Source organism: Salvelinus sp. IW2-2015, unplaced genomic scaffold (assembly GCF_002910315.2).
Source record: "Salvelinus sp. IW2-2015 unplaced genomic scaffold, ASM291031v2 Un_scaffold1117, whole genome shotgun sequence".
In the NCBI taxonomy this organism is placed as follows: Eukaryota; Metazoa; Chordata; class Actinopteri; order Salmoniformes; family Salmonidae; genus Salvelinus; species Salvelinus sp. IW2-2015.
The window spans coordinates 185267-198022 of record NW_019942734.1 but is presented as its reverse complement, the minus strand read 5'-3'; the positions used below and the strand labels follow the sequence as shown (position 1 = coordinate 198022).

At 41.1% G+C, this 12756-nt stretch overlaps 1 protein-coding gene across 1 annotated transcript in view; it reads left to right on the top strand.

The window, feature by feature from the left end:
- Positions 1 to 11606: 11606 nt before the first annotated feature.
- The window catches only part of ccl19a.1 (chemokine (C-C motif) ligand 19a, tandem duplicate 1), an 8375-nt gene continuing 7225 nt past the window's right edge, over positions 11607 to 12756 (top strand). The window contains exon 1 of the mRNA XM_024137158.2: positions 11607 to 11734. Within this exon, the coding sequence (XP_023992926.2) occupies positions 11625 to 11734 (110 nt within the window). The 5' untranslated portion in view covers positions 11607 to 11624. The remainder of the gene's footprint in view (positions 11735 to 12756) is intronic.

The window sequence follows — 12756 nt, the reverse complement described above, 5'->3', positions numbered from 1 at the left end:
TGACCTCACACCTCTGGCCGTAACAAAGCGAGAACCCAAGAGGTTCCGTCAATCCATGATCCATGTCCAGGCGCGTCTTGTCTTATGTTCCCGGTCTCGGTTTCCTTCACATGGATCCAGGGCCACAGTACTGTACTCTTTAGGTCTCGCAGGAAGTCGGCAGCAACCGTTCAACTTTCCACCATGATTCCAGGGCACAGTACTGTTACTTTCGGTCTCGGCAGGGTGCGCGCGTTCCACTTTACACCATGGAGTCAGGCCCAGTATGTTACTTCTAGGTCTCCGGCAGAAGTCAGCAGCGTCTCCATGTGACCCATGATCCAGGGCCACAGTAGTACGTTCTAGGCTCTCCGGCAGATGCAGCAGCGTATCAACTTCACCTGAGTCCAGGGCAGCCGTACTGTACGTTCTAGGTCTCTGGTCGAAGCAGCAGCGTTCGACTTCTGCATCGAATCAAGGGATTCAGCGAAGCGACTAGCACCGGGTATACGGGGACACGTTGGAAAAAGTGTCAATCATTTTTTACGTGTTATATTATATCCCTTGGGTTTTATCAGTGTTCTTTTCATAATCGGTGCTGATTGATTCCTCTATTGAATGTTTATGCAGGCTAGGAGTATTACCCCGGTGTATGTTATATCGGCTATGTGTTAACACGGATACGTCACAGTCATTGGAGGATTTTGTTGGCAGTCAGTGGTCACACAAGATCGATGATCCATCAATTAAATGTATTGGTGTACAATGTTTAGGATGTTATTTGGGATTTTTGCAATGCTTGTGTTCTGTTCAACGTGCGTAAACTCTACATCAACAATACACACAACCCAAAGTAAAATAGATAATTTTTAGAGCAGTGTCGCTCCGTAGTTATATATGGATTGGTTTTACCAATAGGGATATTTCTGTTCTCCATACTTGTCGACAAGGTGATTGGTCACACGATTGAAGAAAATCCACCATTTAAGGCACTGTTAATTGGAATGCTTCCAGGTGACTATCTGCAGCTGGTTGAGAGAATCCAGAGTGTGCAAAGCTGTTCAAGCAAGGGTGGTTTTGAAATCTCTTATTTAAATATATTTAGAATTTGTTTAACTTTTTTGGTTACTATTGATTTCGCTATGTGTTATTGATGTTTGATGTTTACTATATTTTGTAGTAAATAGTAATAAAAGAAAAAGGATGAGTTTGTGTGTCCCGTTTTGTGTTACTGTTATACATGGGAGAAGTATTTGACACACTGCGATATTGCAGGTTTTGCCTATTACAAAGATGTAGAGGTCTGTAATTTTATTTTTTAACCAGAAAACACATTGTATGATTGTTTTTATAGTCTTAGTTTGCAGTTTATTCCTGCTTGCAACTCAGGTCATCTTTAGCGGACTTGTTGGAAGCAGCTGATATCAAGGTAGTTCAAACACTTTAATTAAACAACTAAGGGTTAATAAAACAAGTATATTTCAGCAAATAACAAAAAATACGATTTCTAAAAGGAATCTATTATCAACTGGATAAGGGTTATCATCACACACACACCCAACCAGAACCACACACAAACAACAACACACGACCACACACACACACACACAATACACACACACAACACCCACACAACACACACACACACACACACACCCACACACCAACAGTGCAGAAATTGCCAAGGAATTAGGATCTGCGTACAACGCTGTGTGACTGACTCCTTCACAGAAAGCGCAAACTGTCTCTAACCAGTATAGAAAGAGGCGTGGGGGCCCCGGTGGCACGACTGAGCAAGGGAAAAGTACATTGTGTCTAGTTTGAGAACAGCGCCCCTCGACGTCCCTAATTGGCAACACGACACCACCACCACAACACCACACCAAACCACAACACACACACACACACCCCAACACACAACACACGCACAACACACACACACAGCCACCACACACACACACGATTTTATATTTGGGTATGAATGACGTAGGAGGCAGACTGGTACCGCAAGACCATGGGGAGTTTGTGTGGAGAAGTGACTGGATAGCTATAGGCGGAGGTAGTGTCTAGCACAAGCAGAGCAATAGCGCTGGGACCATCACACAACAGTGGTAAGATGACTTGTGGAACAATCCTAATTAGCATAGCATCATAACAGAGCAAAATCTACTTCATACACTTCCTTCTCCAGGAAGGCCATCCTCACTCAGACAAGCTATCTTCAGGACACCACGGCTTGAGTCCGAGTCAGCCCCTGAGACAGTAGGTTTCGGTGACAGTCATGATGGTCTCCGGTGGGCTTGCCATAGTCTCTTCTGTGTTCTGTTCCTTACAGCTGTTTGCATGGTAAGTCCTTTGTACTGTTCCTCTACACTGTTGCAAGGCGTCGGTCTCTCATTAGTGGACGGCTTGTTATTTTTCATCAGACAGTGTAGATTGTCTTTGTTAGGTTATTACTTACAAAAGATTAACGTACTCACGAGGCAACTCAATTTACACGACTGACGCAGACGACCGACAGACAGAAGAAGACAAGACGACAGAAGACGCTGCGAAGGGCAGACGGGGAACGACGACAGACAGACAGACAGACAGACAGACAGGCAGGCAGGCAGACAGACAGACAGACAGAGGCAGACTGGCAGACTGACAGACAGAGGAAGACTGACACACACACACACTGTAAAAAATCTAGTTGATTCAATTAATTATTATTTAGCAACTGGTTCCTGTCTTTTTTTTGTTTACTCAACTTTTCAGTCAAAGTGTTACCTGAACATAACATTTTTAGTTGGCTGGAAATAAGCTCCTATTTGGAAAGGCAGAAAGTAGATTAGGGGCAGGTGGTTCTACACCTGCATTGCTTGCTGTTTGGGGTTTTAGGCTGGGTTTCTGTACAGCACTTTGAGATATCAGCTGATGTACGAAGGGCTATATAAATACATTTGATTTGATTTGATTTGAAATAGTGCTTTTAACATACGACATTTTCAGGTTACATATTTGACACACGTTGACTTTGTGCATGTAACATTAACCTAATAAAAATGAGGTTTGTGCAGTAGGTCTAATACATTATCACATCATATTGGCTATATGCCAGGCTTGACATTATTGCTCTTCTCAGACCATATTATATTTCAAAACTCGAGCTTTGATAACAAAATAGATCTGTTGGTGTAGCACTTGCGAGGCATAGCTGAGCATAAATTTAAATAATTTGCTTTTTTATTTTGCTGGACTGATGGTATCTACATCTGATGGGCATGGTGGCTTCAATGCTGCGTTCAAAGCAACTGGGAACTCGGAAATCTTACGAGCTCCGACTGGGRAAAAAAATCGCTTTTCCAACTCGGAATTCCAAGTTGGGAAATTGGGCCTCTTTGTAGATCTCCGACTTTCCGACCTGAAGATCACGGACCTCATGACTTGACCTCATATTTCCCAGAGTGCCACAAGACAACTGGGAATTCTGGTTAAAAAAAAATTTTTGAATCAGGATGTCAGTGATCTCCAAGTCGTAACGTTGGAGCTCTAACCCGAGTTTCCTACTTGGTATTCCGAGTTGGATGACTTTTTCCGAGTCGGCTCTCAATTTTTTTCAGAGTTCCCAGTTGTCTTAAACTCACTGAAGTCGGAAGTCTGAGATTCCCGAGTTCCAGGTTGTTTTGAACACCGCATTAGTCTCAGCGGAGGGAAGGAGAGAACAGCAGAGGCTGCTAATAATAATAGAAACAGCGCTATCGATACACTTGGCTACTCATTCATTACAGTGTGACTTTGCTATGGGCGGGGTCGTGGAAGCTGTATGCACGGTTATGTGAGCTATCTGATTGGCCTGTGCAGTAGATTTGGCCAACTAAAATGTTTAAATTGTTTAAATTAATTTCGATCGAAAATGTTCAGTCACTAAAAAAGTCTGTGGAACCAGTTACTAAATCATTATTTGTTGAATCGTTTGTTAATTTTTTTTACAGTGCAGGCACACACACACACACACACACTAGAAAATACTTTGTCATCATGTGAGCTCCTTGAATAGTCAACTCATGTTATCACCTCTCCCACCAGGAAACTAAATGTTGGCACTCAGTGAATAGAATTCTGTTAACAGAAAAGGAGTGTGTGTGTGCGCGTGCAAACGTGTGTGTGTGTGTGTGTGTGTGTGTGAACGAGCTATTACCTAACACTACCATATAGTTTGACCGTCTAGTGTCTGTAGTGTTGTAAAGTTACAGGGGAATTCCCAGCCAGATAAAAGAGATAGACATGCATCATTTAACTACAGTGTCAAATCAACTCTCGCTCTCTTAATCTCTCGCTATCTCCCTCCACTTCCTGTCCTTGTCCATGTCTCTCTCCTCTCTCCCTCTCTTTCTCCCTCTCACTCACTCACTTTCTTTCTTTTTCCCTCTCTGTGTTAGTGTGTGCTCTGCCACATCCACAGTAGTGTGTTGGACTGAAATAACCATGATAAATCATTGGACATGGTCCATGACCCTGTTTCTCACAACTAAAACTACATAAAATCCTGAGAAACTCAAGCCATGCCTAGTCAGAGACTCACGGGAAAGGGAGTATTACATTTTAGATCTAGTCTTACACAACTTAAAACTGTTTTACTACATTTCTGTTTTGAGATACGCAAAAAAGGGGACACTCAATCACTACCACAAAGACACACATTGGCAAACACACACACACACACACACACACACACACACACACACACACACACACACACACACACACACACACACACACACACACACACACACACACACACACACACTAATCTCTGTAATACATGTGGCCTGTTCACCTCAGGTTCCCTCCTCCCCGTTTCCTACATCTGTTTCTCTCTCTTTCTCACACATCGTTCTTTAACCTCCATCTTTCTATTCCACCCCTCTCTTTCTGTATTCAATCAAATGCTATTTCGTCTTATTTTCAATGGTTGCACAGTTAAACAATAGTTATTTTCTCACTTTTAGGTGTGATGCATTGTTGCTCTGTCCCAGGAACGGAAATGGTTGAGTTTTCAAAAACCAATGGTCAAACTCCCATGATGCATCAATTGCACCACGTTTGAAACCGTGATGATGCGTCGGTACACTTGTTTATTGCAGGAATGAAGGCCTCATCTGAAGATCTCAAGTCATAGTGGTTTGCTAGTTTCGGAGAAATTCCCCAAACTTTGGTGAGAGATACCAATCTTTGAAATGCGCTTGAAATAAAGACAGCCTGGAACATGCTCAGAATGTTTGTGTTGACGCTGAAATCATGTCACAGTGCATTGTGAAGAATCAGGATGGATGTGGCTATGATAAGTGTGCAAAGGCCAGACGGAAGAGATTGYACAAAATAAACATTGTTCGCAAGATAAAAAATGGTGACAGAGGAGAGAGGGTACATTCTCTATGCAATTTGTTTCACTTTTGGATACAGAAGTTCTGCTGCAAAGCTAATGTTTGCTAGCACCTCTGTCCTACCTAGCTAGCTAGGAAACGTTAGCTAACTAGCTTTAGGTAAAATCTAAAACATCTTTTTGAATGTAGAAATTCTGCTAGACGATTTAGCACGAGATAATCTTTGGCATGATATAGTTAGCTAGCGAAGTAGATCATGTTTGCTGGCTAGTTTAGATTAGTACGCTAGCTAGCTAGTTATMTAACCGTTGAACTCAGGTATTGTCTTTAGCTAGGTAGCTGGTAATTTAGCTAGCTGGCATCCTTTGTCAGCACAGTAATACAATTATTTYCCCAATGTATCGTTCTATTAAATTACATTTTGTTCTTACTATGTTTTGTATGTTTGAGGAGATGATATGCTGTTATAAATGTTTGCAAGTCATTCATAAATGTCCAGAATATTTCCACTTTCTTTTAAGATTTATTTTTAGAAGTTATAAATATTGATAGGCCTAACTCATGAATAAATGGTCAGTAGGTTTCCACTTTCTTTAAAGGTATACTTTCAGCAGTTATGAATGTTGGTAACTCATTTGTTAATGGTCAGTGGATTACCACTTTAGAATAAGTTATACGTTTAGCACTTATAAATGTTGATAACTCAGTTATAAATGTTTATCACTTTAGGATAAGGTACACTTTTAGCAGTTATACATCATTTATAAATGATTTGAGAGTTCACTCAGAGCGTAGACATACTTAAAGGCAGTATTGGGTACTCATCACTACATACAGTACATGGCAGAAGATTCAACACTTCATTACGGTGACCATTTTACCCCCACGATTCCATGTCACCTTTTAACTTGGCTTCTCCAATACTGGCTCCGATGCCACTGATGGTCATTAGTAGCCTACCAAACTTTCTAACTGCATGGTACTCAGCTCTCTATTGTCCTTCTAATCACTCTGACAACAATGCAAATGCTATCAAACATCAAACACTTCATGAGAGCTCAGTTTGCACAATATTTCAATAGGCTATGTCAGACGTTCCCACACTTCAGTTTCCCAAATATGTCTGTTACATAGGCAAGGAGACACATTTTCTTTTCATTACACAGAAAGTCAAACCAAGTCAATTTTTGTGTACATCCATTGCGAATGACAACAGTTCCTCTCTCAATGCAAAAAATCTTTCCAAATCTTTTCAACCAGTACCGGGCAGATGGTGTTGTGTGGGCCAGCGGTTTACTGATGTCAATGTTGTGAACAGAGTGCCCCATGGTTACGGTGGAGTTATGTTATGAGCAGGCATAAGCTACGGACAACAAACACAATTGCATTTTATCAATGGCAATTTGAATGCACAGAGATACCGTGACGAGATCCTGAGGCCCATTGTCGTGCCATTTATCCGCCGCCATCACCTCATGTTGCAGCATGATAAAGCACAGCCCCATGTCGCAAGGATATGTACACAATTCCTGGAAGCTGAAAATGTCCCAGTTCTTCCATGGCCTGCATTCTCGCCAGACATGTCACCCATTGARCATGTTTGGGATGCTCTGGATCGACATGTACAACAACGTGTTCCAGTTTCTGCCAATAACCAACAACTTTGCCACAGCCATTGAAGAGGAGTGGGACAACATTCCACAGGCCACAATCAACAGCCTGATCAACTCTATGCAAAGGAGATGTGTTGAGTTGCTTGAGGTAAATGGTGGTCTGATCCATGCCCCTACTTAAAAAAWWAAAAAAAGCTTTAACACATGTAACCTCCATTCACTATTCGAGCACAGGCTACGAATATTTTGTTTGTTTGTTTGGGGCCATTCTAAATCAAAAATAATTCCAAATTTATATCAGTAGAATATATGTAAAGACCAGATTAAATTAATAATCAATAGTCTGATTGGTGARATAAGTATCAAGTGCTTGTCAAATCAAATAGTGAATGAGAGACTGGGGAAGTGTCTGCTCAAGGAACAGAGATGCCTTTCATGTTACTTTTCCCGAATCATCATTAGTGTCGAACATGCAGCCTTAGAATGTAATAAAAATCCAAACATATAGCCTGATGTTTGTACTGTATCACAACTAAAAGTTGCATAAATAACTCMAAATGAAGTATATAGAARGCAGTGCTGTGTATTCCTGAATGCCAAGGGAAGCCAGCTAGCAAGCATTTTTAGCCAGGACAACAAATACTAAAAGCGTATGAAAGAGTCATGAGAGAGAGGAGGATGGAATTTCTGGGTGAGTCAACATGTTTGTTTCTACTTGCGCAGACACACTCGCACACATACGCATACAGCTCCTTCTGAAAGTATCCAGACCACATCACTTTTCCCACATTTTGTTAGGTTACAGCCTTATTCTAAATCGGATTCAATTGTTTTTTCCCCCCTCATCAATCTACACAAAATACCCCATAATGACAAAGGAAAAACAGTTTTATTTTTGCAAATTTATAAAAAATGTAAAACTGAAATATCACATTTACAGAAGTATTCAGACCCATTACTTAGTACTTTATTGAAGCACCTTCGGCAGCGATTACAGCCGCGAGTCTTCTTGGGTATGACGCTGCAAGCTTGGCACACCTGTATTTGGGAAGTTTCTCCCATTCTTCTCTGCTGATCCTCTCTAGCTCTGTCAGGTTGGATGGGGAGCGTTGCTGCACAGCTATTTTCAGGTCTCTTCAGAGATGTTCGATCGGGTTCAAGTCCGGGCTCTGGCTAGGCTACTCAAGGACATTCAGAGACTTGCCCGAAGCCACTCCTGCGTTGTCTTGAATGTGTGCTTAGGGYCGTTGTCCTGTTGGAAGGTAAACCTTTGCCCCAGTCTGAGGTCCTGAGCATTCTGGAACAGGATTTCATCAATGATCTCTCTCTACTTTGCTCCRTTCATCTTTGCTTCGATCTTCACTAGTCTCCCAGTCCCTGCCGCTGAAAAACATCCCCACAGCATGATGCTGCCACCACCATGCTTCACTGTAGGGATGCTACCAGGTTTCCTCCAGACATGACCCTTGGCCAAAGAGTTMAATCTTGGTTTCATCAGACCAGAGAATCTTGTTTCTCCAAGCGGGCTGTCATGTGCCTTTTACTGAGGAKTGGCTTCCKTCTGGTCACTCTACCATAAAGGCCTGATTAGTGGAGTGCTGCAGAGATGGTTGTCCTTCTAGAAGGTTCTCCCATCTCCACAGASGAACTCTAGAGCTCTGTCAGAGTGAACATCGGGTTCTTGGTGACCTCCCTGACCAAGATCCTCCTCCCCTGATTGCTCAGTTTTGCCGGGCCGCCAGTTCTAYGAAGAGTATTGGTGGTTCCAAACTTCTTCCATTTAAGAATGATGGAGGCCACTGTGTTCTTGGGGACCTTCAATGCTACAGACATTTTTTGGTACTCTTCCCCAGATCTGTTCCTTGACACAATTCTGTTTCAGAGCTCTACGGACAATTCCTTCGACCTAATGGCTTGCTTTTTGTGGGACCTTAAATAGACAGGTGTTTGCCTTTGTTTGCCTTTCCAAATCATGTCCAATCAATAGAACTTACCACAAGTGGACTCCAATCAAGTTGTAGAAACATCTCAAGGATAATCAATGGAAACAGTACGCACCTGAGCTCAATTTTGTGTCTCATAGCAAAGGGCCTCAATACTTATGTACCTCTTTGGGATCGGTGTCCCGCTAGCGTGCCRCTATGACAACATCCGGTGAAATTGCAGAGAGCGAAATTCAAAATACAAAAATCGTAWTATTAAACATTCATGACAATACAAGTGTCTTACATCGTTTAAAAGCTTAACTTCTTGTTAATCSAACCGTGTTGTCAGATTTCAAAAAGGCTTTACGGCGAAAGCATACCATGCGATTTTCTGAGGACAGCGCCCCACATCAAAATAATTTTTCAGACCAGCACAGGCGTCACAAAATCCCAAATAGCGATAAAATAAATCACTTACCTTTGAAGATCTTCCTCTGTTTGCAATCCCAAGGGTCCCAGCTACACAATGAATGGTTGTTTTGTTCAATAAAGTCCCTCTTTATATCCMAAAAAGTCAGTTTAGTTGGCACCATTGATTTCAGTAATCCACTCGTTCAACATGCATACAAACGAATCCAAAAAGTTACTGGTAAAGTTCATCCAAACAAGTCAAACAACGTTTCTAATTAATCCTCAGGTACTCTAATATCTAAATAAATGATAAAATTCACGYGCGCAACAAGACTAYTTTTCTAATGAGGGACACCTTGGAAAAACTACAACTACTTGTTCATTTTTCAAGAAACAAGCCTGAAACCCTTTCTAAAGACTGWTGACATCTAGTGGAAGCCATAGGAACTGCAATMTRGGTCCTATCTATTTGTTWTCCCCATAGGCTAGCATTGAAATGGCCTGTGACCTCAAAAACTAATTTTCCGGATGGATTTTCCTCGGGTTTTCGCCTGCCATATCAGTTCTGTTATACTCACAGACATTATTYTAACAGTTGTAGAAACTTCAGAGTGTGTTCTATCAAATGCTACCAATTATATGCATATCCTAGCWTCTGAGCCTGAGTAACAGGCAGTTTACTTTGGGCAYGTCATTCATCCGAACTTCCGAACACTGCCCCCTAGCCTTAAGAGGATATTATGTAAATAAGGTATTTCTGTTTTGAATTTTTAATACATTTACAAAAATGTATTATGGGGTAGTGTGTGTAGATTGCTAAGGATATATATTTTTTTAATCCATTTTAGAATAAGGCTGTAATGTAAAAAAGCTGTGGTTGAATTTATTCTGCCAATGTGTCTTCTTCTTGTCTTGACCCTTAGGCCTAACTAGTGTAGCCCACAGCCATATTGATAGCCAGATCAGGACCTAACATAAGGACAACTCAGAGTATGCTATTCTGTTCTTCTGAAATAGACTACATTTTCTTCATATCACACCAGACATAGAATGCCCACCCCAACTCACGCCCTGACCAACCAAAATAGAGACATAAAAAGGATCTCTAAGGTCAGGGCGTGAGTTGGGGTGGGCATTCTATGTCTGGTGTTCTATGTTGTCTATTTCTTTGTGTTTGGCCGTGTGTGGTTCTCAATCAGAGGCAGCTGTCTATCGTTGTCTCTGATTGAGAACCATACTTAGGTAGCCTGTTCCCACCTGTGTTTGTGGGTAGTTGTTTTCTGTCTCTGTGTCTGCACCAGACAGAACTGTTTCGTGTTGGTCTATTTTAGTTATTTTGTCTTAGTGTTCTGAGTTAAAATAAATGTTAACATGGACACTTACCACGCTGCGTTTTGGTCCACTCCTTCTCCCGACGACGTTCGTTACAATATCATGTTTCTTTAGACCTGTCTAAAATAAATAATGGATTTATTGTGAAGGTGTAGGTTATATTAAATGGATTTATTAGACTTTTTAAAATGTAGATGTTCTAAAGGTCTGCATCAGTGGCTTGTAGGCTGCGTGGAAGGCCGGAGATGCTAAGCATGTTTACGTTAACTAATGATCAATTACAATGAGACCGGCAGTTATTTGCATGAAAATCACAGGCTGACAAAATGTCACGACTGCCACAGCCCTAGGTATCCTATTTCCGCTGTTTCACCATCCAGTGATATTACGGTTACCATTTCACACCAGAGCGTTCACCATACTTGGACTATTACAGAGAAGTGGTAMGTGTGTTGATATAATCTGGTAAGGAATTAGGAATGACGATTGAATARTGTCCTGGATGTAGACGCATCATGAAAACCAACCTCTTCTGTTCCTGGGACAGAGCACCAATTACATCACACCTAAAAGTGAGAAAATAACAATCGTTCAACTGTGCAACTATTGATAATAAGGATGCATGATGATACATAAGGGTTCAATATTATAAGCGTTTGTRAGTGCATTTATAAATGGTTAGTTACTGGACGTAAATATTGGCTTACTATTTGGCAAACACTGMCCAGTTATTGAACTATTTTTACCAATGATTTATAACCATTTATTAATGGTTTATAATGCATTTACAAATGATTAAATAATCGTTTTTTTTAATAATAACCCCTTTATAACCCCTTTACAAATGAAATCTTATTTAAAAAAATGTTACCCATTATTTGTTGTTGAGGCAATTATCTGCTGACTGTTTGATTGTTTTAAACTTTTATTTTGAAGGTTCAATGTTTTTTTTTTATACCTTCTCTTTCTCTCTTCTCTCAGTGATTCAGGGCCAGATGGCGATGGACTGCTGTCTGTCGGTCAGTCAGAGAGAGATCCCTAGACACGTTGTCATAGGTTACCAGCCTCAGGTCAGAGGTCAAGGCTGCTCCATCGGCGCTGTGGTGTAAGTGAAAAACTTGTATTTCATTGGTTTGGATTTACAACGACCACCCACTGTGGAGTTGAGAGGATTGTATAGGTATTACTGCATTGTCGGAACTAGAAGCACAAGCATTTCGCTACACTCGCATTAACATCTGCTAACCATGTGTATGTGACAAATACAATTTGATATGTTAAAGGGGAAAAGCTATCCGGAACGAATTTTACTAGGATTAATGTCAGAAATTGTGAAAACTGAGTTTAAATGTATTTGGCTAAGGTGTATGTTAACTCCCGACTTCAACTGTAGCTGGTCATCTAGGTTTCTACCTGTAGTCTTTCCATCACCATGACGATAAACAATGACCAATCCAGTAATATTTCTCTCAAATTTGTTATATTCCTGTTAGTAAGCATTTCTCCTTTGCCAAGATAATCCATCAATAAGCTGATTAAACAGCATTATCATTACGTAGGTGCACCTTGTGCTGGGGACAATAAAAGGCCACTTTAAAATGTGCAGTTTTGTCACCCAACACAATGCCACAGATCTCTCAAGTTTTGAGGAGCGCCAATTGGCATGTTGACTGCAGTAATGTTCAACAGCGCAGTTGCCAGAGTATTGAATGTTCATTTCTCTACCATAAGCCTCCTCCAATGTATTTTAGAGAACTTTGCAGTACATCCAACCAGCCTCACAACCGCAGACCACATATATTTTAGTATCTGAATTAAGTATTTTCTGTCTGTAATTAAGCCCTTTTGTGGGGAAAAACTCATTCTGATTGGCTGGACCAGGTCCTACAGTGGGTGGGCCTATGGCGCTCATAGCCCACCCATGGCTGCGGCCTGCCGCAGTTGTGAAATCAACAGATTAGGGCTAATGTAATGTTTTCAATTGACTGGGTTCCCTTCTATGAACTGTAACTCAGTTAAAATCTTTGAAATTGTTCCGTGTTGCATTTATGTTTTTTTAAGTATAATAACAGCCCGCCTTGCTTTCTTATAAGGCATCGTTTGGAGTTTTCACCATATTTCTTAATA